At 40.9% G+C, this 25162-nt stretch overlaps 1 protein-coding gene across 16 annotated transcripts in view; it reads left to right on the plus strand.

Annotated features, from left to right (window-relative positions):
- Positions 1-25162, plus strand: part of TRIP12 (thyroid hormone receptor interactor 12) — a 139455-nt gene that overhangs the window by 110412 nt on the left and 3881 nt on the right. For 11 of the 16 annotated variants that reach the window (XM_047084960.1, XM_047084966.1, XM_047084967.1 and 8 more), the window contains 15 exons: positions 422-563; positions 1377-1568; positions 3056-3207; positions 4882-5054; positions 5429-5502; positions 5584-5783; positions 6436-6563; positions 7901-8052; positions 8949-9091; positions 10172-10328; positions 11874-11972; positions 18344-18458; positions 18769-18923; positions 19658-19822; positions 23291-23455. In XM_047084960.1, the coding sequence (XP_046940916.1) occupies positions 422-563; positions 1377-1568; positions 3056-3207; positions 4882-5054; positions 5429-5502; positions 5584-5783; positions 6436-6563; positions 7901-8052; positions 8949-9091; positions 10172-10328; positions 11874-11972; positions 18344-18458; positions 18769-18923; positions 19658-19822; positions 23291-23455 (2212 nt within the window). The remainder of the gene's footprint in view (positions 1-421; positions 564-1376; positions 1569-3055; positions 3208-4881; positions 5055-5428; positions 5503-5583; positions 5784-6435; positions 6564-7900; positions 8053-8948; positions 9092-10171; positions 10329-11873; positions 11973-18343; positions 18459-18768; positions 18924-19657; positions 19823-23290; positions 23456-25162) is intronic. The other 5 variants (XM_047084963.1, XM_047084964.1, XM_047084969.1 and 2 more) reach the window with 1 other exon arrangement.

Here is a 25162-nt window from a genome sequence, read left to right on the forward strand (position 1 = left end):
AACAGGTGCATGTTTCTGGTCTATAGTTCTTTACCTCACCTCTCCAAGGAACACAAATAAAGGACAAAGCAAGTGTGTCTGTACCCAATGAAACAGTCATGTCAAGTTGTTATCAGGCGAATAGTTAGGAAGGAAACTATTAATGTGGTAGAGTTCCAGGGAGTTAAAACTTTTTGTATATGTTTCATGTCATGACCTGAAATATATTTTAAGTACCTGTGCATTTCTCTAGTACACCTTAACCCATTTTCAAAATGACACTTAAATTTGGTTAATATGGAATCTGAGTTCATGAATCTATAAGCATAGGCCCAAAAGGGTTTTTTAAAAATGCAGCAGCAATTTGCCTTTGGGTAGTTACAGTCGAAATCCTTTTTGTACACTGAGACTAAATTTAATATCTTGTTTTTCCTTTGTGCAGAGAAAAAATTAAAGGTTGGATTAAGGAACAAGCGCATAAATTTGTAGAACGTTACTTCAGTTCTGAGAACATGGATGGAAGCAACCCTGCACTGAATGTCCTTCAGAGACTTTGTGCTGCGACCGAACAACTCAACCTCCAGGTACCGCGTTGGGTGCACCTTGCTGGTCCTTCACAGTCTCTTTTGGCGTCTCTTCTGTCTTCCTGTGCCTCCCTTGATGACTCTCTGGCCTTCCACGGATTTGCTGTCCTAGATGAACTTTTTAGCTAGACATGTACCTCTAGCACTGACATTTCTGTAACGAGTCCCTTGACTTTCGTGCTTCATCATTTTATCATTAACGGTACTGGGAAATCTCTTCCTTGACTTTGTTCTCTTCACAACTCGTATTTCTTGACAAAAGAAGAGACTCGAGAAATGTCCCTTGAGTATATCTCCTCAACTCTGGGTATTAGAGTGGATGGGACCCTCCCTAACCTAACTGGGTCTCATAGTAGTTGAAGAGGGAGGTTGAATAAACTGTTTAAGTTTCATCTGATTCTTAGCCTTTTTACATTTTTTTGTGCACCCTGAGCAATTTGAGTAGTACATGTTTTGCAAGAAATTGTCCATTTCATCTAGGTTTTAAATGTATTAATTTAAAGCCACACTTCATATTCTGTTTTAATCTTCTCCTTCTGGTGTTCTCTTTACCCCTCAATTTATATTCTCATTGTTTGTCTTTATTTATTTTGTTTGTTTTACATCGGTTGAGTGTGAGACTTTTCTGTGTTAGTAGTGTGGATGCTGGTTAAGATCCTATTTTCCAAGGATCTACCAAGAATGCATCACTTCCCCTGCCTTCTTTTTTAAAGGTGTTGAGAATGTATTCTGTTCCTTTGGGGGAAGTGTAAATTGTGCATTTAGTAAGGACTGTTTAAATCAACATAGAAATACTCTTCCCAACTCTTGCAGGTGGATGGTGGAGCTGAGTGCCTTGTAGAAATCCGTAGCATAGTCTCAGAGTCAGACGTTTCATCATTTGAAATCCAGCATAGTGGATTCGTGAAGCAGCTGTTGCTTTATTTGACATCTAAAAGTGAAAAGGATGCTGTGAGCAGAGAGATCAGATTAAAGAGATTCCTTCATGTATTCTTTTCTTCACCAGTAAGTTGTCTATAATGCTTGTGCATGTTATTACGGGAATCTTTGCTCACTAATGTGTGTATTTTCATCTCCATGATTTCCATTAGGTGCTGGTCAAGATACTCAGGTAAAGCTTCTAGCTTCTGATACACAGTTGGATTCCTTGGTCTTTTATAGATCACATACACTAGTAAAGCAACAGAATGGTGATTTAATGGTGCAAGTGCCACAGTTTTTATGATCTGTGTTATCCTGAGTCTTTGTTTTTCCTGTAAGCCCAGTCGTTAATAGTAGTCTCTCACTTGTGAATGTGTTTATGCTCAATATTTGTTTTTAAACATACTGTAGTGGAAATACCGTAAACATAGCTATAGACGTAAGATAGAGTGGACATTTCCGTTTTGCATATAAAATACAGTATTAACAGTTGTATTCGAGAGTACTTAGTCACCACTTACAATCTGGATTACAAGAGCAGAGGCCACAAAGAGGCTCCCCTACCTTCAGCCTCAGGGGGTAAGAGCAAGAATGTACCTATTGTTGGACAATATTGACTTAACATCATTGTACTTGTTGACAACTACTTGAGATAAGGCATCCCTGGAGATGTCTCTGGATCTTCTGTGTAGTGGGGCTAAGGATGATTCTGTGTGTTAGTGGAAACTACTTCACTATGCCTTCCTTTCAGTGTTTGTAGTCATTTTGAGCATTTCTTGTTTTATTTTTTCAAATTTTAATTTTTTTATTTAGTTAGTTTTGAGAGAGAGCGCGCGAGGGAGCAGGGGGAGGGGCAGAGAGGGGGGAGAAAGAGAAGCTCAAGCAGTCTCCATGCCCAGCATGGACCCCAATGTGGGGTACCATCTCACCACCCTGGGATCATAACTTGAGCCTAAGTGAAGAGTTTGCCACTTAGCTGACTGAGCCACCCAGGCACCCCTCTTGTATTGTTTTAACTTGAGCTACCTGAGGCAGAGTTGGTATTTGTTAGAGATGCATTAGATGTGTAGCAATACTGGATGTGGTTTTATACTATGCCTCAGATTATGTACAGGTAGGTATGTAATCTCTTACCTGAAACTCCTTGGGGCTGGATGGTTTTCACAAGTTCTTCAATACAGTACATGGATATTACCTGATATCCCCAGTGGATAAATAACACTCCACACACATTAAATGTTTTTGCAGCAAAGCATGTGAATATTCCTACTAAATAAACGTAAAGACTGCAGATAGCCTGTGTCTGGGTCAGGTTTCACCACCACACAAGTTGTGTTTTCAAGCCCTTTGGGCCTAGGAGCTAGGAATAAAGGATTGTGGACCTGCGCAAAAAGCGTCTCTATTTTGAAATAATTTATTTGGAAGTAACCATTCCAACCAAATGTATCAAGAGATAAAAGAGAATAAATGAATGGTTCTCTTCTGCAAAACTGCCTGTTAAATTTTCTTGTTGAGCAGTGTTCCATTTTCAGGAGGCCTTGCTTAACCGATTGGTTTATTTATAACTTCAGCTTCCTGGAGAAGAGCCCATTGGAAGAGTAGAACCAGTGGGTAATGCACCTTTGTTGGCATTAGTTCACAAGATGAACAACTGCCTCAGCCAGATGGAACAGTTTCCAGTCAAAGTACATGACTTCCCCAGTGGGAATGGGACAGGAGGCAGGTAAGAATCATGGCTTGGGTGTGCCCTTGCCATTGGACTTTGTGCTTAATTTTGTTGAGGTAAAGTGGCAAGAGGTCTGGTAATATCTTCATCTGCCCAAAGACCATTTGGTTGTAATGGCTAAAGAAAAATACTTTTTATATTTAAAATCCACCCCTTGTGTTTTTTAAACATGGTGTTTTGGAAATCTGTAACCCAGTGACTGTGTTGGCAACCTGTAATAAGCTTAGTGTTCCCATTACTTTAATCTAGCTAGAATGCTTCTCCGTGAATTTTACAGGCATGGATGATAAAATATTTGCATTCTGTGCAGTATTGGGATTTCCTGTGTGATGTGATCATACCTTTGATGGGTTTTAACAAATAAGTTTATTTTGAAGTTTTCTTGTTTTAATAAAACTTTCTATTTTTTTCTATAATATAGTACTTTTACTGGACTCATGAAGTGCTACAGAAAGAGTTCACTGTAAAGGTTCATTATTGTATTTTATGGAATGTTACAAGGTTTCTAGAATGTCATGACTGGAGGCATACAAAATAAGAAATTAGTTTGGTTGTTTTGAGTTTATTTATTTTGCGAGAGAGTGCGAACATGTGTGCGCAGGGTAGGGCCAGAGGGAGACAGAATCTCAAGCAGGCTCCGTGCTACCAGTGCAGGCCCCATACGGGACTCCATCTCAGGAACTGTGAGATCATGACCGGAGCCAAAAAGCAAGAGTCAGATGCTTAAGAACTGAGCTCCCCGGGTGCCCCTGAGATCAGTTTGGTTTAAAAATACACAGTCTGATGTATTTTGAAAGCATTTAAATTTGTGATTGAATTAAAACAATACGCATTACTGGATCAGATGGAGCAGTGTGGGCTAGAGCTTTTTTGGCTTTGAAAATTAATATAGAAAGTGGTATTCGGTTTTAATCATCCTTCTGGAGGATTTTATGAAACAAGGGGGCATCTCATCTATGCCTGAGAAAAACCATGACGTTTTTCATTTTCACCCAGATCTGTGTAAAGTGTGTATGTTTACATATGTATCCGTTTAATGCAATATTCCTCTCCAATACCCCAGTTTGCATGCCTTCTGGAATCTTAAAGAGAACTGCATTTTAAGCCTGCCTGTGTCTTAACATTGTCAGCCCTTTTTCAGAAATGAGCGATTAATTCTCATTTCCAGGGTCAGACTGGTGTAGCTCTTGAACTGCTTCATTCAAAAGAATATAGTGAAGTAAATTGTAAAGGGTAGTTTTAAAGTAATTTTGTAGCAGAAGCATTTGAAAGCAAAAAAGAGGGCTTTTTCTTTTGTTTTTAAATCCATAGAATTTAGTTAGGCAGTGGCAAAATACTGCCGAAGTGAGCATGCACAGTGGTTGCGGAATGTTTATTCTAGAGAAATGGCTAAATCTCGGTGGGGAGGGATTTCTGCCCGCTTGGATTTATGGTACGACAGAGAATGATGATTTAATGTTCTCATATGCGTGCATACACACCCTCTTTTATTTCTTACTTTAACAACTTTACTAAGTAAGTCAAATTGCTGACTTCACTATTTACATAACTGGTAAGTAAGTGCTTATTTTGTGCCTTAAAAAATGCAGTTTGTATTATCTTGCTTTTGTGTGAATTATTATGTTGATTTTGAAAATAATAGAATAACTTTTTTTCACAAATTATCTTGAGCTTTTCTCTCAACAGAGGATCACAGGCTTTAAAATTTTTCAACACCCATCAGTTAAAATGCCAGTTACAAAGACATCCAGACTGTGCAAATGTGAAACAGTGGAAGGGTGGGCCTGTCAAGATTGATCCCCTGGCTTTGGTACAAGCTATCGAGAGATACCTTGTGGTCAGAGGTACTTTCCCTATATGTGTGTTTTGTTTCCATACGTACATGTGGGCTGGGAATATTGGGGGATAGATAAATGATTTCCCTTGTATTACTACTTCTGTTCAAACCTACCTTCAGGAACTCGGCTTCCCATCATTTATTTAATACGTAGTATGTGGAAATGTGGTAAATTTCCTGGGAGCTGACTGCTTACAGTCAGCTGGAATGTAATGTAGTGGGAATGGCATTTTGTATGTGACTGTTTTCTTGAATCCTTCTGTTTCATAGGTCAAGGTGTAGTATACACGTGTTTTTCTAAGAGCATATTAGTTTAACCGGTATATGTGGGCCCTGGCATATAAAGTTGCTAGAAATTTAACAGCCTTCTTGCATCCTTAGGGTATGGAAGAGTAAGAGAAGATGATGAAGACAGTGATGATGATGGCTCTGATGAGGAAATAGACGAGTCTCTGGTAAGGTGCTGTTCTCACCATGTTGTAATGGATGAAGTTCAGGGCCTGTAGCTTAACTGGATTTTCTTTTGCTTCATTTAGGCCGCTCAGTTCTTAAATTCAGGAAATGTGAGACACCGGCTACAGTTTTACATTGGAGAACACTTGCTCCCGTATAACATGACTGTGTATCAGGCAGTCCGACAGTTCAGCATACAGGCTGAAGATGAAAGGGAGTCCACAGACGATGAGAGCAATCCTCTGGGAAGAGCTGGTATTTGGACAAAGACTCATACAATATGGCAAGTAAAATGACTTCGTTCGGTTTTCATCAGCTTTGTTACTGTTTGTGTGTTTTGGGAATTCATATGAATGGCTGGCCTAAGTAAGGGGAGGAGACCCAAATCCTACATTTTATTATCAAAAGCCACTTCACATACTTTGCATGAATGCCTACACGCATGCACACACGTATGTGTGTGCTTGCCTTCGTTATGTCCACTAGAAAACGTGTTTGTTCAAGGGCAGTAATCCTAGCTTACGTCACCTTTTTAGATTCATTTCAGATCTTTAAATAAGACAGAAACATCTCCATAAGATGAAGTTCCTTTGGGTGATGAGCAGCTTGGCATCTTTAAGCCCTTAGAGGCACTTGGATGCAGCTTCCCACATTGTGAATGAATGTCTGCTACTTACATTTAATTAAAGAGATCTGTTCTCCCCTGGACCACCCCCGGAGTTCCTCAGGTGGCCCCTCCTGGGAATGTGGTCTATTTGCGGTCTCTTTTTGGAAGCGGTGCCGTTGGTAATTCTCCAGACCCAGAAGTCAAGAGAAACTGGATAGATCTTAGAGTTCTAGAAACTCCAGTGTCTGTGGGTCACCCTTTGGCCCCTGTAGAACAGTTTTTATTCTTAAGATCTACATTTAGTTTACGTACTCTCCAATCGATTTAGGTACAAACCCGTGCGAGAGGATGAAGAAAGTAATAAAGATTGTGTTGGTGGTAAAAGAGGAAGAGCCCAAACAGCTCCAACAAAAACATCCCCCAGAAATGCAAAAAAGCATGATGAGTTATGGCACGGTAAGTTCGTGCAAGGGACGGGAAGACCCATCGCCATGGGGCAGTAGACTTCTTGTCCTGATTTATACCTAGCAGTCAAATCTTTATAATTTAGAAAATACAAAATTACCACAAATGAAAAATTAAGTATCTGCAAAATTAAATTTGGAAAGAAAATTGGAAAAGACTCAGATACTCTTTCCATGAAAAATTTGTTTTCATGAAGGCTAAAACACATTTCATTAGTAGAGCACATTTACTGAAGAAGAGACTGATCGTGGTCAGGCAGGCCCTTCACTTTCATCATTTATTGTACTCTAACAGTTCTAGAAGAAATGAAAAGTTTTGCCAGGTAATACGATGACTACTGAATGGAGTAGCATCTCCCAGTCTGAGCTCTTTTCTTTTGTAGTATTTCTTTCCAGTCTACATGTGCTCGTTCACACACCCCCCCCCCAACCCTCCACATTTTTTCTGTGGTAGTGGCAGTGCCTCGGGGCATTGGCTGCAGGGTCATTGCACAGAGACCATCCCTATCAGGGATTTCCAAACTAAATGGTGTCAATTGCTGAAAATTTTTCTGGTCCTCAGAAATAAGGACATTGTAACAAATATTTTTGGGGTTCGTTGTTGCTGTGGTTCTCCCCCCCGCATCCTCCCCCACAACTAAGTTCTTTTTTAAAGGGTTAATATTTTGAAATTTTTATTTCTGTGTTTTTGGTGTTAGAAATTGCCCTTTGTTTTCTGTAGTGATAATGTTGTGATTTTGATTCCTGTGCGTGGTAACCAAGTAAATGGCAACAGTCCACACCCCCACAACCCCCTTCCCCACCATGCTGCTACTAAGTGAAATCTAAGAAGAAAAGCATCCTAGATCCCCTCAGAAATCATCACAGTCTTTTCTATCCTAAGCCTCGAATTAAATAACCAAATCTCTTATAGATTTACAATTGGGAGTGTTTGTCTATTTTACATGGCCATTTTAAGCTGGATATAAAAATTAAAAATCCGAGAAATTTATATCTGTGAATTTAAATTTACGCATTTTGTCCTTTTGTCTTTATTCTTTCCCAGCTATTTTATTATTAGCTGTTGTTTCTGTTGAAAGAGGAAATGCGTATGAGTCAGTCAGTGTTTATTTTGATATGGGAGGCAAGTGAAATTCTTATAAGCCTGGATGATTTTGGTATAAGATAAGAGGGAAAAAATGTTCAAGCTATCAATACCCTAATAAGATACCAAACATTACATCTTCACAGCTTGTGCTTACTATTTTAGGTGTGATAAGGTGACACCAGTGCCACTGGCATAGCCTTTGTAACCTTGATCAAACTTAACTTTGATCTTTTGCCCTCTAGATGGAGTGTGCCCATCGGTATCAAATCCTTTAGAAGTTTACCTCATATCCACGCCACCTGAAAATATAACTTTTGAAGACCCGTCATTAGATGTGATTCTTCTTTTAAGAGTTCTACATGCCATCAGTCGATACTGGTATTACTTGTATGATGTGAGTAATGTGGCCCGCTGATGATGGTTCCCATGGTGTGGTGTTCATGGCACACTACCCACAGTTTTCTGTCTAGTAGTTGATGCATTTAATTTCTGTTGTACTAGAAACAGAACTAATGATTCGGTTAAATGCAGGGATCATAGCCCAGTGAAATACAATTTATTCACAGTGGGAGCTTCTCCCCCACTTTTTTTTTTTTTTTTTTTTTAATGTTTATTTACTCTTTTTGAGAGAGTACAAGCTGGGACAGATCAGGGACGGGAAGGACAGAGGAGCCTGACAGCAGTGAGTCCAATGGGGGGGTTCAAAGTCACGAACTGTGAGATCATGACCCGAGCTGAAGTCAGACGCTCAACCAACTAAGCCACCTAGGTGCCCCTCCCCCACTTTTCGTTGCTGGCCTATATTTTGGATTAATGTTTTCCTAGCTGTAACTTTATTAAGGTAGGCTGCAACAAGAAATATGAATGTGAATTTACATAGTTAAAATTCTTTCTCCATTAAACAAAAGTTACATTTGTCTAAGTTAAAATACATATTAAGTAAAAAATGAAGTGAAAGTTAAGTACTACCTTTGATATTTATACAATACAAAGCAGAATGAAGGAATTGGCCTCGCATGAGCATTAGCTGCCGCATCAGTGACTGGGACAGTACTGGTGCCCTGTAGCAGTTCGGCCATTCCGCTGGGCATTGTAGAAGTTGTCATTTAGATTGGGACACTCCTGTGGAAAGCTGTGTATTGTATGTTGGGAACCGGCTGGAATCCAGGCACTCTGGGTACATATTTGGAGGTAAAGAAAGAGTTAGTGGATATAATCCTAATGTTTTCCTGCATGCAGACCTTTTTGTTTTTGGGTTTTTTTTTTTTTTTTCTTTTTAACATTTTACAGAATGCAATGTGCAAGGAGATTATTCCAACTAGTGAATTTATTAACAGTAAGTTGACAGCAAAAGCAAACAGGCAGCTTCAAGATCCTCTAGTGATCATGACCGGAAACATCCCAACGTGGCTGACTGAACTGGGAAAAACCTGGTAAGACGATCATTTCTGAAACGGCGACTTTGGGAGTGTTATCGTTGTGTTGGTCTTTACATTTTGTCACAGAAGCATAGTCTTTGATGAACCTGTTTAAATGTGTTTAAGTGACGTTATCATATTTGATGACAGCTTGCTGAATATTCAGTGGCTCTAGCATCCAGAGGAGGCTAGCTGGGGCTCGTACGAGATCTTTGTGGCAGTGTGTATCTATGTGTGTGAAATAGGAAAGTACACAAGGATCGTTAAGGAGATTAAAATCCCCTGTCATCACAAAATGGGGACTCCAAAGGTAAAGTCAGTTGATTTTTCTGTGCCTGTTTGGGCCCAGACTTACATTCTCAGAGACCATAGAACTGCACTGATCGGTATGATAGTCGGTAGCCACACACAGTTGTTTACATTTAGATCAATTAAAATTAAGTAAATTAGAAATTAGTTTTTAGTCCCACATAGCCACATCTTTATGTGGCTACCTGTATTGGACAGAACAAATGTTGAATATTGGAGTCTTCAAAGGAAGTGCTTTTAGCCGCTCTGTGTCAAGAACTACCAAAATCCTACATCATGAAGCAATAGAATCTGTATTACTGTAGGGTTCATTCTTTGGAAATCAGCATGGCCGTTTGGCATGCTTGAGTGACTTAGAAGTGCCAAAGCTGGGAGGAAAATCGTGAGCTAGTAAAGCCATTATCTATTATTTGTGTATATGTGGTATGGGGATGGGATGGCAGTGAAATGTGACCAGGCTTAAAACTATATTTTAAATTTAAAATTTCTCTAGTCGTGTTATGCATCCTGAAGGTCTTTGGGTAGATCAAAGATAATCTTGAATAGACCTGATATGAATAGTTGGATTTCAGATTTCACAGCAAAAAACTACTTAATACATTATTACTTGATCACTTAGACATTTCATAAAAGAATTATGAAAATTGTTCAAAATTAGTTTGCCTAGACCATTTTTGGTAATGTTTACAGTTATTATTCTGTATCGTATTAAAACTTGTTTCTAATACAAGGGTTTGTATGGTTTCTGATTCTAATTCAGATCATCTATATCGCATCTTTTTACAGCCCATTTTTCTTCCCTTTTGATACCCGGCAAATGCTTTTTTATGTAACTGCGTTTGATCGGGACCGAGCGATGCAGAGATTACTTGACACCAACCCAGAAATCAACCAGTCTGATTCTCAAGATAGCAGAGTTGCACCTAGATTGGATAGAAAAAAAGTAAGTTTCTCCCCCCAGATATTCAAAGGTAAACCAAACCGGCCTTTGGAAAGTAATGGGGAAACTAGAAATGGGGTGCACCTGAACGTGCCTGTTGGCACAGGGCCGTAGCTCAGCCAAAGCCAGCTCTTGGCTTGTCTGATTTCTCACCTGGATGTCTTGCTCTCAAGCTCTCGGAACTGGGCTCTTTGTGGTTCTTCTTCACCCGGCAGGTAAGAGTCCCTTCTTCCTGTTTCTGAAATAATTTCTGCAATTCTTTTTCCTCTCTTGTGCCAACAAAGAATCTCGTCTTCTCTTACTGAGGATTCTTTTCCTTTTTAAATTACGAACTCAAGGGGCGCCTGGGTGGCGCAGTCGGTTAAGCGTCCGACTTCAGCCAGGTCACGATCTCGCGGTCCGGGAGTTCGAGCCCCGCGTCGGGCTCTGTGCTGACTGCTCAGAGCCTGGAGCCTGTTTCCGATTCTGTGTCTCCCTCTCTCTCTGCCCCTCCCCCGTTCATGCTCTGTCTCTCTCTGTCCCAAAAATAAATAAACGTTGAAAAAACAAAAAAAATTTAAATTACGAACTCAAACTGTAGCCTCCCTTTTATAATTGATGCTTTATGCAGTAGGTAGAATTAATCAGATCCACTTTCTTCCCTTCACAAATCACTCTGATCAGAAATGACTGAAACAGGATTCATGGTGTAATTCCCAACTCAAGCCCAGTCAGCCCCTGTGCTGCTGATCTCATTTTCCTGGGCTTCTCATCTTGGCTGCACGTTCGTAGATCTGACCACACTGCTCTGAGCCATTCCTGCAGAGACCCCATCCAACATTGCTGACCCTGCACTGCCTTTTTATCTTCCTCTTTTGTGCTGAAGATTCTTACTCAGGTCTGTCCTTCCAAAACCTTTCACTCCAAGACTCATGAGAGCCATTAGTAATGACATTAGAAGAGGAGTTAGAAGGAATGAGAAGCAGAAACAAAAAAGTACTTTTTTTTTTTTTCCTAAGCTTTGCTATTTCTATTTTTACTTGTGTCATTAGGATTGAGTAAACAGTGGTATTGGTGGGATTTGGAAATCTAGCAGGACCTCTCTTGTCCTCCTGAATCTCCTGAGTAGATGTTTGTAGTTTCTGCAGGTCGGAACCAGGAAGTTTCCGCTCACCTGTGTCACCAGCCACCCCCATACCTATTTCTCCATTACGTCAATGTACGTGTGCCTGGGGGGTGGTTCATGCAGCTGCAGCCCTGACTTGCACTGGTCTTGGGCAAGGTCACAGAGATCCTTTCTTCTCCACCTTGAATTTTCTGAACCTGTTGTGGGCTCAAGAGGACACTTCCCATGTAGCCTTGCTGTCTGTGTTTGTAGCCGTGCGGCCACTCTCTTACCCTTTTCTGAGGCGTGCTTTAAAGAAACAGTTAAAACAACCGAATTGATTTTTTTTTTTTTTTGCACTTCGATAAATGCCACCTGTTTATTATAGTGTAATATGAGTCTAGTTTCTTCACCCTTGTACTTTTTTCTTTCTTTCTTTCTTTTTTTTTTTTTTTTTTTTTTAGCGTACTGTGAACAGAGAGGAGCTGCTGAAACAAGCCGAGTCTGTGATGCAGGATCTGGGGAGCTCGCGGGCCATGTTAGAAATCCAGTATGAGAATGAGGTGAGCTTATGAGTGTTGACGCTTTTCAGCTTCATTTGTGCTTCCGTAAGAGTTTGTTGGTCCTCTGAAATTCTAAAAGACGGTTGGGAAATTTATCTGGAAACTGGAGATGTGCTCTGCTGGTGATCTAAGCTCTCCATTTTCCAAAGTTCAGTTGTATATTAGGAGAGAGTTTTTTTTCTTGCCTAAGAACAAATGTTTGTGCAGTTGTTAGGTTGATAAAGTGGAAGAGTGTTTTAAGCCGTATCTTTTCATAATGTTTGAACTGCCTTTTTAAAAATTTACATTTACCGAAATAGATAACCTATGTAATAAATGCACACTTTTAACACGTCCAGTTCTAATTGTACAAATTCTCGTGGCCAAATGTACACACCCCACCCCCACCCCCAGCCCCACCCCCAGGCAACCATTGATTTGGTCTGTTTTCTGTCCCATAGTTTTGTCTTTTTCACAGTGCAGTAGGCAGTGGACACCTGTGGTGCGTAGCCATTTGTGTCATTCTTCTAGCACTTAGTGCGTAGTGCTTTTCAGATTCATCCTGTCGTTCCATATATCAGTTTGTTTCCTTTTATCACTGGTATGAGTCTATGGTAGGGATATCTCACAAAATGTTCAATCACTAGGGGATGCACATTTTAGTTTCCAGTTTTGTTTTGTTTTGTTTTGTTTTGTTTTTTAGTTTCTTTATCTTAGAGCGTGTGAGTGCGCACGGGTGGGGCAGGGGCAGAGAGAGAGGAAGAGAGAGCATCCCAATCGGGCTCCGTGCCGTCCATGCAGAGCCTGACGCAGGGCTCGAACTCACAAACCGTGAGATCATGACCTGAGCCGAAATCAAGAGTCAGGCGCTCAACCAACTAAGCCACCTAGTTTCCAGTTTTTGATACTTCTGAATAATGCTGCTATGAACATTTGTGTACAAGTCTTTGTAGACCTAGGGTTTTTTTTTTTTTTCTCGTGGGTAAATAGTTCAGGGATGAATTGATAAGTTATTTAGTAAGACATGTTTTTACTTGATGAGAAACACCAAACTGTTTTCCAAAGTAGCTTTGCCATTTTCCATTCCCACCAGTGATGGAGTGTGTAAATTTCAATTGCTTCACATACTCACCAGCCCTTGGGTACTGTCTTTTTAATTTGGGGTATTTTGGTGGGTTTGTAGTGATGTCTTAATGTGTTGTATTTGCACTTTTCTGAAGATTAATGATATTTTCATTCCCGTTTGTTTCATTGGCCATTCATGCATGTTCTCTGGAGAAGTGTCCCAAGCATTCTGTCCACTTTTCATCATTGGGTTTTATGATTAAGTTGTTGAGTTTTTCATTACTCTGGACACAAGTTCTTCATGAGATAGGTGTTTAGAGATATTTTCCAGTGTGTACTTTATCTTTCAGTTTCCCCGTGAAAGGTCTTTGGAAGAGCAGAAGATTTTAATTGTGATAAAATCCAATTCATCGATTCTTCTTTTCTAGTTTGTGCTTTTATATATCCCAGGAAATTTTCCCCTGACCCTCAGATTTCGACCTTGTTAAACTTAATTATTCTAATAGCTTAAAATTTTTTTTTAATATTTATTTTATTTTTTGAGAGAGAGAGAGCGCGTGTACACGAGCATGAGTGGGGGAGGAGCAGAGAGAGAGAGACACACACACACACACAGAATCCAAAGCAGGCTCCAGGCTTTCAGTACAGAGCCTGGCATGGGGCTCAAACTCAGGAGCCGCAAGATCGTGACCTGAGCTGAAGTCAGCACTTAACCGACTGAGCCACCCAAGCACCCCCGTTTTAATAACTTTGTAATACATCACTTAGGATTCCAGGGCTTGGGAAGCTTTTCTATAAAGGGCCAGATTCAGGTGGTGTGGGCCCTGCAGCCTCCCATCACCGCTACTCAGTTTCGCCTTTGCACAAGCGTGAACGTGGCCACAGACAGTACGTATACAAATGTGCCTGGCCATGTTCCGATAAAATTTTGTCAGTGAAGTTTATAGTTCATACAATTTTCACATGTTGTGAAATATTCAAGATTTTTCTATCAACCGTTGAAATTGTAAAAACCATTCTTAGATTGCAGATTGTACAAAACAGGAAGTGGGCCAGAGGTGCAGTTTACTGATCTGTGTTGTTAGACAGTCGTGTCGGCTGTGAAAGAAGATGGTTTTACTTCCTTTCTAATCTTTGTCATTTATTTCTTTTGAGATGCTTTTAAACGGCCAGGACAGTACACCAAATACTTTCTGTCTCTTTTTACTATGAAATACGGAGTTTCTTGGGGATACTTTCCTCCCTCTTTCCCCTAAATATTTTTAAGACAAAACTTCAGAATTTTCAGACTTCTGAAACTCTTAGAGACGTAAAATATCCAAACCTTCTATTACGCCAATTATTTCTAATAGCCAGTCTCTCTGCCTCTCGGTTTTCTTATCTATAAAATGTGGGTTATAGCACAATCTCTAATAGTCTACAGTATGACCTGTAGTATGCAAGTAATTTTAAGTATGACTTTGAATTTTCACTCATTTTCTTAAGCATTTTCATCTTCTCCTTTAGGCTTTTGAAAAGATAATTTGAGAGTCTTCGGTCATCAAAATTAAAACTCTAAGTACTTCTGTACTGGGAAGTATACGGTGCCCTAGTGATACAGGTTATAGCAGAGGTCAAAGGATATTACGGTGTAGTTGGGAAGTCCTAGGACAAAGGTATATGGCTGATGAGTGATATAGGTGTCAAGAGAACGAGGCTTTCACACAAGTACAACTGTCCTGGGAGCCATGAGGACCAGTAGGCCATAGAGTTAGACCTTCATGGAAGAGAGTGGGAGCATTAAGGGACCAAAAAATACTGTGGCTTGAGCAAAGGATTGGGCTTGGTGGTGTGGTAAGCAGCAGAAGTGAGTACCGGCTCCAGAAGTGATGGGGTGAGGGGACATTGGGGCAAGGCCTTGCATGCTGGGATAAGAAATTGGGATCGAGTTTTGATTCCAAGGTGATTGGGCCACTTGCTCAGAGGATACAGGATTTAGATGTTTACGTGCCCACGTTTCTTCTTCATAAAACTGCAAGACCTCTGCTCCAGCTCTGACTTCTTTTACCGAATTTATTTTAACATGCTTTCTACTTTTTTACTCCAACATACTGTTTTCTTGCCAGGGATGTCTTTCCTTTCCTCTCTCATCCTTTGTGCCTCTCTTCACATTGCATCTTACATGGAGCCTAAACAAGTTCAGAGTAGCATCACATTGATCTGAGGATTATCAAGAATGAATTACTGATGCAGAAATCATGAGCTTATAATCTTCATGGATGGTCCTAACTACTGAAGCTGGAAAAGATTCCAGGAGCTGACTTCAGTGGGGAACAGGGGTTGGGAGGAGTACTGTCTTTTTAGCTACAAAGGGTGTCAGGTCATAAATCCTATTCAACTATACAAGTATGCAGGTGACCTTTCGGAAGACTTCAGAGTAGCTCCAGAAGAATCCTAGTTCACAGTGTCAAATCAAAATGGGCCCTAGCTTGAACAAGGATGATTGGTGAGCCGGGGAAGAACCAAACCCGTGTCTGGGCTCAGAGAGTCTTCAAGCCTCAGGATTCGCTGGGGCTACGAATGACCAGCCTCTGGGGCGGTGAAGCGTTAGGAGCATGGACTGTGGAGTCGGGTGCCAGCACTGACTGACCGTGACGTTGGGCACGTTATGTAAACTCCTCGGTGATGCCTCAACAAGTGTGTAAGAAATGGACCTTTTTCATCATGTTGTTAGAATGACTAAATGAGCTAAGGTGTGAAAAACACTCAGAACAGAACAGTGGCACATGGTAATTGCTGGTACACAAGGGTTAGCTTTTGAAAGAAAAAGACTCGCAGCACTTCGAGTAAGACAAGTTGTCAGAACTTGGTCTTCTCTGTTTTTATTTCTAAAGCTTTATGCTTTTCTTTCCTTTAAAGACAAATGAAGCAAAAGCAAACTCCCTACCTTTTTACTGGAGTGGCTGAGTAGAACAAAGATGCCTGAGAAGATCAGGTTGCGAACAGCAGCACTGTTGGCCAGCGCAGGGCTTGGGAAGAATTGCCAGAGCATCTTTTTCTTTCTTTCTTTTTTAATGTTTTTATTTATTTTAGAGAGAGAGACAGAGCACGAGTGGGTGGGAGCAGAAAGAGATGGAGACACAGAATCCAAAGCAGGCTCCAGGCTCTGGGCTGTCAGCACAGAGTCGGACGTGGGGCTCGAACTCACAAACAGCGAGATCATGACCTGAGCCAAAGTCCAAGGCCCAACCAACTGAGCCACCCAGGCGCCCCATGCCAGGGCAGCTTCGACCTGTTCCTTCCACCCTCACAGAGATTTGCTGTGGTGACGGGTTTATAGTGATACCCAGGCCATTTAATATTTTAAGTCTGTTTTGCCTTTAGAAAGAACAGTATTGTTTGGATGAAGGAATTTGACCTGATTTGTGATTTCTCTTTCGCCTCGGATAATTACGCTACAGGGAGAAAAAGTTAAGCAGCTCTAAACTGCCCTCTGGTGGATGTCAGATGTTACTGCAGTTTTTTCTTTTCGCTGCTTCTCTTTTTTCCCCTTCTTCCTCTCCTCCACTACCCAGTATTCAGGAAGAAGAACAAAACATACAAAATTCCTACCATCTCAGAGCTTTGTTCAGTTTGGGAAGGCCAGTACGCACTTCCTTATTACATATTATTATGTAATAATTATTATGTTAATAATATTATTAACATATGTATATGTTAGGCCTGTGATGAAGAAAAATCTAAATGAGATGGATCACGATGGGGAAGGGAAAGGGTGGCCCAAGAGGACCTTTGAGCACAGGTGAGCCATTACCATTTAGGGAAGGGTGTGTCCAGCAAAAGAACTGAGAAGCAAAAGCCCCGACACGGAGACCTGGCCTGTCGCAGAATGACTGGCTGCAGGTCGGAGTCCAGCTGTAGGAGGGGTCACGGAGGACCTGCGTGGAAGAACTTGAGCTTTTGCTTTTGCGAGAGACGGAGGCCTCTGTCAGCGCTGTGAGCCTAGAACAGGAGACGCCGAGCTTGCTGGTGCAGAGACCCTCCCTGGAGGAGGGCTGGCGGTAGCCCAGATGAGGGGTGATGGCGGTGACCGGTTTAGAATGTATTGTGAGGGTGGGGCTCACAGTGTTCAACGATGGGTTGGAATGCGGCGAGTGAAAAAGAGATGAGCCAAGGTTTTTTGGAGTCTGGGGTGAACGCAGATGCCGTTTACTGCCGTAGAGGAAAACTAATGAAGGGATGGAAGTGGATCCCCAAGGTGCCACCGCATCCAGCCTGGTAGATCACTGTTGGCAAAGTTAGAGTCAAACATTTGGTGGATTGCATCTTATCGTTTGAACCAGTGTAGGCACTTTTTAAAAGTAACTATGGTAGTAAAATAAGGCCAGTTATTTACAATGATCTATAAGGGAACTCTCGTTTTTTTCACCAGGACTGTGGATGCAGCATATAAACTATGATACTAACTTGTCATTAGCCAAATATCTAATTTATGGTCTGAGCTGGCAGGACCTTGAAACATGAAGGAATGACGAGACTGTGAACATGGACACAGGATATGTCTCACAGAGGAGGGGTTTCCATTCAAGGCTGTGCAGTCACCTTGGAGCTGGGCCAGGCTCTAAATCAGACCTGTCAGTGGAGAGTCTTCAGGACATGCTCCCCATCCCGTGTACATACCGATAAAGCTCTCCGGAGTTGCTAGTGCACCGTGAGGCTCCGAAGCTGAGTTAGCCGTGTGGGTGCTGGCGTGGGTTCTGGCCTTCCCTTATTCTTGTTTTATTCAACGAACCTCTGTTAAATGACTGGTGCGTGCCCAGGCACCACTGAAGGTACAAAGGTGAATTAAAGTTATCCTCGAGTGAAAAATAGGAGCCCGTAACAAAATTGCGGTGCTATGATGTGATAAGCACTAAAGTAGCTGAACTAGAAATCCTAAAAAAAGGGGGGTGGGCAGAGTAACTGGGCAGAAAAGGAGGCTTCTCCTGAGGAGATGACATTTGAACTGGTTTCAGGCTAACAGCTCACCCGTGAGAGCTCGGGAAAGAGATTCGTACTCAGACAGAGCCATCTTATTCCCCGGGGGCAAGACAGCTACAGTGGCACTGTTACCGGTGTAGGAGCCGGACCCTTGCAGTGACAGTGTTAGGTCCTGGGGAGAAAGAGGAAATACAGGGCTGCTGGTTCTTGTTCTGGCCGACCAAGACGGAAGGAAGATAGGATGGTCTGGGCAATAACACGTCCAAAAAATGGTTGCTGTTAGCGTCTGCGTTGCAGAAAGGTTGGCTGGTCTAAAAGGCAGCGTCAGATCTGAAGTTTGAAATCGTTCTCTTTTTGTTCTCCTGTAGGTTGGTACCGGTCTTGGGCCTACACTGGAGTTTTATGCACTTGTATCTCAGGAACTACAGAGAGCCGACTTGGGTCTCTGGAGAGGTGAAGAAGTGACTCTCAGCAATCCAAAAGGTACCATCAATTTGTGAGTCTCTGTGGGTTTTCCACATCAGGTAAAAGGGCCATTACAGTTCATTAAATATATTTAGCTTCTAATAAACTCACATGCTCTCCGACCTCAATCCCTTTTACCTTTTAGCCTTTGTTTTCTCTGTTGTCAAATAAGAGAGCCTTCCGGCTCTAGAGGTCTTCATTCTGTGATCTGCCTTCTGATTTTGAGAATACTGAATTTCTTAAGTGTTATTAGTTAAGCAGGTTTTGTCTTATTTTGTTTTGTTCTGGGAAATCACACCTAAAGTTTCGTGACTTGCTCATTTTATAGGAAGCCAAGAAGGGACCAAGTACATTCAAAACCTCCAGGGCCTGTTTGCGCTTCCCTTTGGTAGGACGGCTAAGCCCGCTCATATCGCAAAGGTTAAGATGAAGTTTCGCTTCTTAGGCAAATTAATGGCCAAGGCGATCATGGATTTCAGATTGGTAAGTGTAGGATTATTCGCTTGTCGACGGTTTTGTTTTGTACCTGTACTATGAAATCTTATCTTAATCCCCTGCACTTAATGCTGTATTTTATTTTTTATTTTTAGTTTTGAATTTTTTTAATGTTTTTATTTATTTGGAGTGAGAGAAAGAGTGTATGCATGCATGCGAGCAGGGGCGGGGGGCAGAGAGAGGAGAGAGAAGAGCCCAGTGCAGGACTCAAACTCAACAACCATGAGATCATGACCTGAGCTGAAACCAAGAGTCAGATGCTTTAGCCAGCTGAGCCGCCCAGGTGCCCTGAGTTATTTTAGAAGTTACATTTTTTCATTTTTAATTAGTTGGTCCTTCCTTTTAACTTCTTTTTCTTCCAAATGTGCAGTAATACAAACTTCAGTGGAATTTAGTTTACACCACCCCAAATAGAGTAAGATTCCTATAAACATCTCTTAGTTTGAGGCTCTTATGGAGAATATATATGTCCATCACCTTTTTAGCGTCAGTTTTTTTAAATAGGATTCTTCGGTGTACTAAGTTTTTCACAATATCAGGGCCCCAAATTGGGTTTAAATGGGAACAGTTGTGTGTAATGAGAGAAACCATTCCAAAATGTGGGGGTTTTGGGGGAGTACTACTCAACCTTTATAAATGATCTCTTAAAGTGTCAGTTATAAAATTGAGGCAATTCTAGGAGCTTAGCATGACTGTTTTATTTTGTGTATATTCCTTTTCAGGTGGACCTTCCCCTTGGCTTACCCTTTTATAAGTGGATGCTACGGCAAGAAACTTCACTGACATCGCATGATTTGTTTGACATTGACCCGGTTGTAGCCAGATCAGTGTATCACCTAGAAGATATTGTCAGACAGAAGAAAAGACTTGAACAAGATAAATCCCAGGTGAGCCTAGAAGATAAGAAAGCGGTCAAGTGGATCACTTTCTTACCGTTGCGAGATGAGGTCTTTGTTAAGTGCTTTATATTTGATCCAGTTATTATTTTATATTAATGTCGTATTTTAGAAGAGTTCTAATTTTTTTATTAGAATAACTGAATAGACTTCACAGTGGGTAAGATGACCTATGATAACAGCAGGTGATAAATAAACAGCTTGATTAACAAATAGGATACAGTCCTGACTTGAAGCCATAGGGCTCTCGTTTATTAAATTTATTTTTTTATTTTTATTTTTTTTTTTAAATTTTTTTTTTCAACGTTTATTTATTTTTGGGACAGAGAGAGACAGAGCATGAATGGGGGAGGGGCAGAGAGAGAGGGAGACACAGAACCGGAAACAGGCTCCAGGCTCTGAGCCATCAGCCCAGAGCCCGACGCGGGGCTCGAACTCACGGACCGCGAGATCGTGACCTGGCTGAAGTCGGACGCTTAACCGACTGCGCCACCCAGGCGCCCCTCGTTTATTAAATTTAGATGGGCATTACGTACCTGGACAGGTAGTGTTATCATACTGAATTATTTTTTTTTCTTTTTTTCTTTTAGTTTTGATTTATTTGTTTTGAGAGCGAGCGAATGCAAGTGGGGTGGGGGGAGCATAGAGCGAGGGGGAGAGAGAGGATCCCAAGCAGGCTCTGGACGCTCAGCGCACAGAGCCCGATACGTGGCTCCAGATCTCACGAAACCGTGATAACGTGATCTGAGCTGAAATCGAGAGTCAACTGACTGGGCCACCCAGGCCCCCCTGAATTCTTTTAGTAAGCATTTGAATCAATAAAAACTATGCTTAGGATAGATTGTTTTTCTGGAAAGAAGAACAGTCCACCTGTTTTTAGAAAGATCTCAGGAAAATAGTTTTAAAGGTCATGGTAGGTGTTCTCTATTTCTCAGGAACACCTGTTGAGGTTTCGCTATTAGAATGTGTAATTTTTCATTTTATATCACGAATGTGTATTCTTTATATATTGATAACAGATTAAAGATTATTTACCCAGTCTGAGATTAATAGCAGTTCTGCGTCAGACATTAGAAGAAGACAAAAGTGGCACGGACTCAAGTAGCTATGTCTGGGCATGTAACATGGCCCGATTTTAAAGCAGCTCCCATTTTATAAATTATGTAAAGTAAGAATAGGGGAGATTCTGTAGGGAAGTGTCACATCTCCTGATAAGCTGGAGAAGGACTTACTGTAGACAGATGGGTTTTAGAATGCCTTGTTATCAGAGAAGAAAATGATTTGTAAGGGAAATAATTTTATCTCCCTTATTAATTGGTGACTTGAGGAAAAATGTTTTAAGAGAAATTGGCATTTAAAAGAGGCCATGTAAGGTTTGTTGTCTTAAGATTTTCTAGAATCCATTAGATTTACGCGTACCAACTTGATAAATTTTCATAACTAATACAGTCCTCTTTAGGATTATCTCTTAGGTAAATAATGAGGGGAAAATGAAGGAAGGAAAGAAAGTAAAACTCATGGCACTGTTCCAAGTGCCTTATGTCTATTAATTCACTTCATCCACAACACCCCTGGGAGATTTAGGTCTTTCTGATATTCCTGCCTTACACACAAGAAACCCAGGGCAGACCAGCTGAGTAACCTGCCAAGGTCACATACCTAGAAGTGGGGGCAGGGCTGAGAGTTCACACCCGGGCTGTTTGCTCTGGAACCTTCACCGTTACACATTTTGCAATATGCCACCCGGTTTTCTTCCTCATATCTTTTGAGATTTGTTCTTACCTTTATTTTTGATGTTGCCACTTTAAAAGTATAAAATGCACAGCACGGAAACCAGATTCCAGAAACCAATGTACCATGTTAACCGACTTTCATCCAGCACGTGAGGAATGGCGTGGGTTCCAAACCCTCCCCTCATCGTTTATAAAGTACACGGATGGAGCAAACTCGGTAGTTTAAATTCTCAAAAGATACATGGGAAATGGGCTAAAGCTTATTAGCCTTCGATTTAATGTAAGATCTGAAAAAACGAATAGTGAATTTCTTTTAAGCATCTCGAGGACACTGTATATTCTAGATTCCTCTCAATGATAGCGATTTTTTTTTATTTTGAGAGAGAGTGAGAGTGAGCAGGGAAGAGGCAGAGAGGGAGAGAGAGAGTCCCGAGCAGGCTCCGCGCTGTCCAAGCAGAGACCAACGTGGGGCATGAACCGTGAGATCATGACCTGAGCTGAGGTGAAGAGTCGGATGCTTCACCGACTGAGCCACCCAGGTGTCCCAGTGATGGCAATGAAAGGTCTCCATTCAGGTGCCCTCAAATGTGCACCTGAGTCCGACGAAAGACGTAAACACAGGCTTTTACAGGCGAGGACAGATGGCCATAGTCCCCAGGCACATTATACCTCGTCTTCGTGCTGTTACCCCTCCTGTGTTCTGAATCATGTGGAATCCTAGGCAGCTTTTATTTCCCTTTTTAAAAATGACTAATTTTAAAAACGCCTGGGTGGCTTCATCAGTGTGCACACACAGTCTCTCAAAATAAATAAACAAATATATATTTTTTTTAATTAAAGAATGACTAAGTTTAAATGAGAACTTCTAAAAATGACTGTAAGCCAGAACTTCCTAGCTTTTTTTAGTTTAAATGACTAATTTCTTGTACCTAGACTCTTTGGCTGCTAGGAATTTCATACGTATGGGTATCCCCAGTTTGGAAAGTCACTTGGCCCCTTCCTCCTATACTGAACACCTTTATTTTCAGATAGTATTTGCAGTTCTGCATGTTGGTCTTTGATTTCTAATCTAAAGAAATTTTACGTAAGCCTTTCGTATTCTTGAGCATTTAAAAAGGTGAATAATACAAATTGCTTTTTAATATTTGTCTTTAGAGTAGGACTTGAGGGCTTTGTTGGAACTTTTCTTCATTGTGGATACAGATCTGTTCCTCTAGTCCTGAAGTGATTGAATGAGGAATCCCCAGGGTGTTCCTTAGACTTGAGCTTTGCAGCAGGAAGAATGTTAATTATAACCATTAGTAGATAGTACATTATTTGTATTTACAGTTTCCTAACTATTGCTTGGTATTTGGGGTGTGTGTGTGTAGGATTAAGATAGAATTTAGGAGAAGTTTGGCCCTATTAGCTACTCTTAAATTAACCATCATGTAAACTATTAGGACTTTCTGTGAAAGGTGATTTGAAATTCAGTCAGATGGAGTAGCAGACCTCTCATCTTGAAGGAACACTTAGGTGATCTTGTTTTTCCCCCATATAAAAATAGTTGGATTCTAAAGTGCTTATTTCCTTTGTGATCTGTGTCATGTGTAAATTATGACAATAAAAGAAGTATTCTAAGAGCTGAAGGAACCCATAAAATTTATTAGCATATCTTTTGTTTTATAAACACAGACATACAAGCAACTGAATTACTGTGCTTGATCTCCCATTCCCCCTTGTTTAGACCAAAGAGAGTCTACAATATGCATTAGAAACCCTGACTATGAACGGCTGCTCAGTTGAAGATCTAGGATTGGATTTCACTCTGCCAGGATTTCCCAACATCGAACTGAAGAAAGGAGGAAAGGATATACCGGTCACTATCCACAATTTAGAAGAATATTTAAGAGTACGTAATCGTGGCACCCTTTGGGGAAAAGGCCAGCGTGGTGGGCGACACAGGACTTCTGTGGACACTGTTCTGGGGGAAGGGGGAAGCACCTGTCTCGGGAGCCTGCCTCCCCTGCCTGAGACCCTCGACACCCAAGATCACTGCACAACATCCACTTTTTCAGGCCCTCATTTCTGTCTGCACTTGACAAAATGTGTCAGATATTTCATGAAGCCTTATATATGACCTTGAATTTTCTGTCTTGAAGTTTGAATACTACTAAACTCTCATTGTCTTCGTTTAAAACAAATCAGTGAAAAGGAGCCATCACTTGTGTTCTCATTAAACTGCATTCTGTCTATCAAGGCAAAACTAGACATTATTCTTCACACACACACAAACACATTTTTATGGGTGTAATGAGGACTTTCAGATAATCTATAGCCCTTGACTATATTTGTTAAATTAAGGGAAAACAATTTTGTATTAAAAAGAAATTGTATTTTAAGTTCCATGCTATATAGGTCTTTACTACTGCTTTTTGAAAAGTTTCTTTTGGTTTATTTCTGACCCTGAGTGGAAAGAGCATTGGGTTCAAGATAGAAAACCACCTATACCCAGACTTGGGTTTTCTGCCACCCTACAGTGGGATTTTATTAAAAAAAAAAAAAAAAAAAAATTATATTTATTTATTTTTGATAGCGAGCACAAGCGGGGGAGGGGCAGAGAGAGAGGGAGACACAGAATCCGAAGCAGGCTCCAGGCTCTCAGCTGTCAGCACAGAGCTGGACAGGGCTCGAACTCCCAAACCGCGAGATCATGACCTGAGCTGAAGTCAGACCCTTAACCAACTGAGCCACCCAGGTGCCCATACAGTGGGATTTTAGATAGAACCTCTGAAAAATGGCTCTGGTTTCTTCGTCTGTTAGAGAAAGAGTAGATAGCCAAGGTCTTCAGATATCTTTTGGCATACCCAACTGTTCTGTGACTGTTGAACACATTCTTTTATATTCACAGGACTATCTGATCAAACTTACCTGCTGCTTTTCCTAACTTTGAGAAAGCTAACCTTTCAGCTTACTTGTAAATGATGAGTTAATGTCCAGATTAAAGTTCTCTGAAAAGAATTTGTGATGATGCTTGTATTTTTCTGTCAGCAAAATGCTGTTGTTTTTATTTTTATCTGAGTATGTCCTGTATTTCTTGAACCCAGTGGGTTAGCTGGAGTCATTGATGACTAGATATCATTGAACCAGTAACAGATGCTTTCTGTTCCTTTTCAATTTCACGTGACTGCATTTCCAGAGTTTGCCTTTTTCTAAGTGAAGGTCCACTTCAGAAGCATGGGTTCTAAGAACTTAATCGGGATTTGGATAGAAAAATTTCACATTAAAAATTCAGAACACTTAACAGTTGGTTATTATGCATCTTGACACATTATCTTTAATTCTTAATAACATTTTATCCTCTTGAGAAACTTTCATCTGCTTCTCATCTAGTAAGGTACCGTTCTGTGCCATCAGGATTTTATGTAAATGAATTTTTAAAACACACTAAACATAAATGCTCATCGTAATTGTTTTTACATTTTCTTGCTGGCCAGGCCCTGAGTTAGAAGTTGACCTGAGAGATCTCTTATGTGGTTTTCTGAGAGATGTTTTAGAGACTTAATTTGTGGGGGGTTTTTTGTTGTTGTTGTTGCTGTCGTTTTTAAAGTGATCAGGA

The sequence above is a fragment of the Lynx rufus genome, unplaced genomic scaffold (assembly GCF_022079265.1).
Source record: "Lynx rufus isolate CCGP_SWC_20201006 ecotype Redwood Valley unplaced genomic scaffold, mLynRuf1.p SCAF_2, whole genome shotgun sequence".
Lineage (NCBI taxonomy): Eukaryota > Metazoa > Chordata > Mammalia > Carnivora > Felidae > Lynx > Lynx rufus.